This window comes from Protobothrops mucrosquamatus, unplaced genomic scaffold, assembly GCF_001527695.2.
Source record: "Protobothrops mucrosquamatus isolate PMUCROS unplaced genomic scaffold, P.Mucros_1.0 scaffold9190, whole genome shotgun sequence".
Taxonomy (NCBI): Eukaryota; Metazoa; Chordata; class Lepidosauria; order Squamata; family Viperidae; genus Protobothrops; species Protobothrops mucrosquamatus.
In genome coordinates, this window is record NW_015394982.1 from 14,484 (window position 1) to 17,992 (window position 3,509).

Sequence of the window (3,509 nt, forward strand, 5' to 3'; positions counted from 1 at the left end):
ACTGGCTGTGGCTGTGGCTGCATTCCCACCATCATGGGTTTAGCTAGGTCGCTTAAAGATCTAGGAGCCACATTGGCAGAACATGCACAGTTTGATGATGATCACAACTCCAGCTATTCCTCTCCACAACCAGACTTTGATTGGTTATGAATTGTGTTTTATCTGCCACCTTTTCTATCTGCTCTATTTGTCGATTAATTAGGATGTAGCTGGGGCGTCTGGAGAGTTTAGCAACTACAGCTGACGAAAAGAGAGGACCGACATGGTAAGCAAATTAGCTGACCTGTATGTATTAGCGGGTGCAATTAAACCAGTGTAATCTTTAATGCAGAAGTGAAAAAGCACATGATCCACCCTGGATTAAAACCTAAAATAAATCTGCAGTTTTAAAGGGAATGTCAAGATCATGGTTTACCACCCCTTTTAAATACAAGTAGTTCTCGATTTATAACCACAACTGAGCCCAAAATTTCTGCTGCTAAGTGAGACAGTTGTGAAGCGAGTTTTGCCACATGTTACGATTTTTCTTGCCACAGTTGTTAAGGGAATCACTACAGTTGTTAAGTTAGTCACATGGTGGTTAAGTGAATCTGGCTTCCCCATTGACTTTCCTTGTCCGAAGGTCGCAAAAGGGGATCACGTGACCCCGGGACACTGCGACCGTCATAAGTATGAGCCAGTTGCCAAGCAGCTGAATTTTGATCATGTGACCACGGAGATGCTGCAATGGCTGTAAATGTGAAAAAAGGTTAGAAATTACTTTTTTCAGCGCCATTGTTAAGTTTGGTCATGAAACGGACTGTTGCAAGTTAAGAATTACCTGTTTGCTACAAGGCTTTTGTTAGAGCGGACCAGATTTCTATTTTTAACAAACCAACCAGCCATATTTGTGACGTCACTTTGAAATGAGATGGGCCGCAAATAAATTTAATAAATAAGTTCACATGGAGTTTGTTTCTACTTTAGGTGGGAAGTAGGTGCAGGGATCTTTAAACCTGGCCCTTTTATGACTTGTGGACTTCAACTCCAAGAATTCCTCAGCCAGCCTCCATTTTGTTTGTTAGATTTAAGCCAGGGGTCTTCAAACTTGGCCCTTTTATGACTTGTGGACTTCAACTCCCAGAATTCCTCAGCCAGGCACATGTGCCTGGCTGAGGAATTCTGGGAGTTGAAGTCCACAAGTCATAAAAGGACCAAGTTTGAAGACCCCTGGTTTAGTGCAATGCTTCTTAAACATGGCCATTTTAAGATGGGAGGACTTTAATTCCCAGAAGCCCCCATTGTTGGTTGACAATGCTTAGTTTGAGAAACGTTGATTTTGAGGCAAGGCCCACCACCACCGATAGGCCTCATTTCTGAAACATCTCTTGTCTTCTGGTGTGGAATTGTGCAGCTTAATTCTTTTGAATGATATTTTTCCTTAAATATCACCGGTACTAAGTATGGATATTTCAAGGTTGGCCTTCTCTTTGAAATTGCATGCTCCTTTTTTTCTCTGTCCTTTATAATTTTATCCTATGCTTTGTTCGGTTAAAAAAAAAGCACATTTTAAATATGTAGAGAAGAAGAAAAACGAAATATAACTGTAGGTTCTCCTGGCCTCCTAACCTGTTTTGCAGATTTAAATCAGATCCCCATTGCCTCTGAAGGGGCTGCAGGTCCTTGCAGATTTGTAAAAGATGCTGGGAGTCGGGGTCTCGGCAGATCGGAAAGGAGACCTGTACAAGGACCTGGCATTTCCGGCTAGTGACGATTCTCTGTTTTTCAACTGTTCTACTCCGTTGGCTCAGTTCAAAGGAGAAATTTATTGGCTGAGACCCCAGGTTTGTTTTTGAAAGTCGCAGTGGGTGAAAGTAGTGCTTTCCTATCTAGATAGCTGTGCAAAAGCAGTTTTCCATATTTTAGAAAACAGAAATGAGATGCGCACCTGCAAAGACCTTCCCATATATAGGTAGTCCTTGACCTAGGACAGGGATCCTAGCGCCACAATGGAAACCATGATTTCTGTTGTAAGTGAGATGGTTGTTAAGTGAATTTTGCCATAATAATAATAATAATAATAATAATAATAATAATAATAATAATAATAATAATAATAATAATAATAATAATAATAATAATAATAATAATAATAATAAAGTTGGAAGGGACCTTGGAGGTCGCCTAGTCCAACCCCCTGCTCAGGCAGGAAACCCTATACCAGGGGTAGGCAACCTTGGCTCTTTTGTGACTCGTGGACTTCAACTCCCAGAATTCCTGAGCCAGCATGGCTCAGTTTGGAAATCTCTCCCTTCCCCTCAGCATGGCTGGCTCAGGAATTCTGGGAGTTGAAGTCCACACATCTTCAAGCTGCCAAGATTGAGAAATAGTGGCCTAGGCCCTAGGCCAGGTGTAGGCAACCTGGGCTCTTTTGTGACTCGTGGACTTCAACACCCAGAATTCCTGAGCCAGCATGGCTCAGCTTGGAAACCTCTCCATTTCCCCTCAGTGTGGCTGGCTCAGGAATTCTGGGAGTTGAAGTCCACGAGTCATAAGAGAGCCAAGGTTGCCTACCCCTGACCTAGACCATTTCGGACCTTTCTTCCCACAGTTGTTAAGGGAATCGCTGTGGTTGTTCCATTAGTCATACGGTCGTTAAGCGAGTCTGCCTTCCCCCATTGACCTTGTTTATAAGAAGGTTGCAAAAAGGGATGGCACGACCTCAGGACATTGCAACTGTCATAAGTACGAGTCAGTTGCCAAATGTCTGAATTTGGGTCACGTGACCACGGGGGAGGCTTCAACGGTCGTCAGTGTGAAAAATGGTCATGTCACTTTTTTCAGGGCCGTGGTGACTTTGAACGGTCACTAAATGAACTACTGTAAAAAGGGAGGATTGCCTGTAAAGCACAAAATCTTCAGGGGAATTCTAAGTGCCTTTGATTGAACGTGGTGATAACCTTACTCTTTACCAGAATTCAATCTTCCTAGAATTTCCAGCTCAGGAAATTCCCCAACTCCACTGGACACATTTATAAACAACTTTCTCTCCAGCTGGAATGCTAGATCCATCTTGGTTCCCCACCTTCATGCTTTTACTGGGCTAGTTTCTTGTTTTAATAGTTTGACAGTTCAACTGCGTACACACATCTTCACCTCTTGATCAGCTTTTTTTTTTAAAAAAAACGCACATTGGATGACGAAAATACACTGAGAACGCAGTCATGGGAGATGAGTGTCATTGTTATTTCATCTCTTTATTTATAAAATGTAGGGGCTGCCCCATTCTAAAGAGACACTGAGTGGTATATAAAAGCAATAATGCAGAAGTCAGGGCAGTGTAATAACACAATAAATATCAATCTTTCTTTGCACCAATAATAACTGTCTAGATTTAGAGTCCCTGGGAGTCATGCAGCATATAAATTTGGAAGGAAGAAAGGGGGAAGGGAGGAGAGGGACAGAGGGAGGAAAGGAGGGGAGGGATGGAGGGAAGGAAGGAATGGGAGGGAGGGAGGGAGGGAGGGAGG

At 42.8% G+C, this 3,509-nt stretch overlaps 1 protein-coding gene across 1 annotated transcript in view; it reads left to right on the forward strand.

Annotated features, from left to right (window-relative positions):
* LOC107300930 (calpain-10-like) overlaps nt 1-3,509 on the forward strand; it is an 18,209-nt gene that overhangs the window by 13,043 nt on the left and 1,657 nt on the right. The window contains exon 2 of the mRNA XM_015830211.1: nt 1,680-1,823. Within this exon, the coding sequence (XP_015685697.1) occupies nt 1,680-1,823 (144 nt within the window). The remainder of the gene's footprint in view (nt 1-1,679; nt 1,824-3,509) is intronic.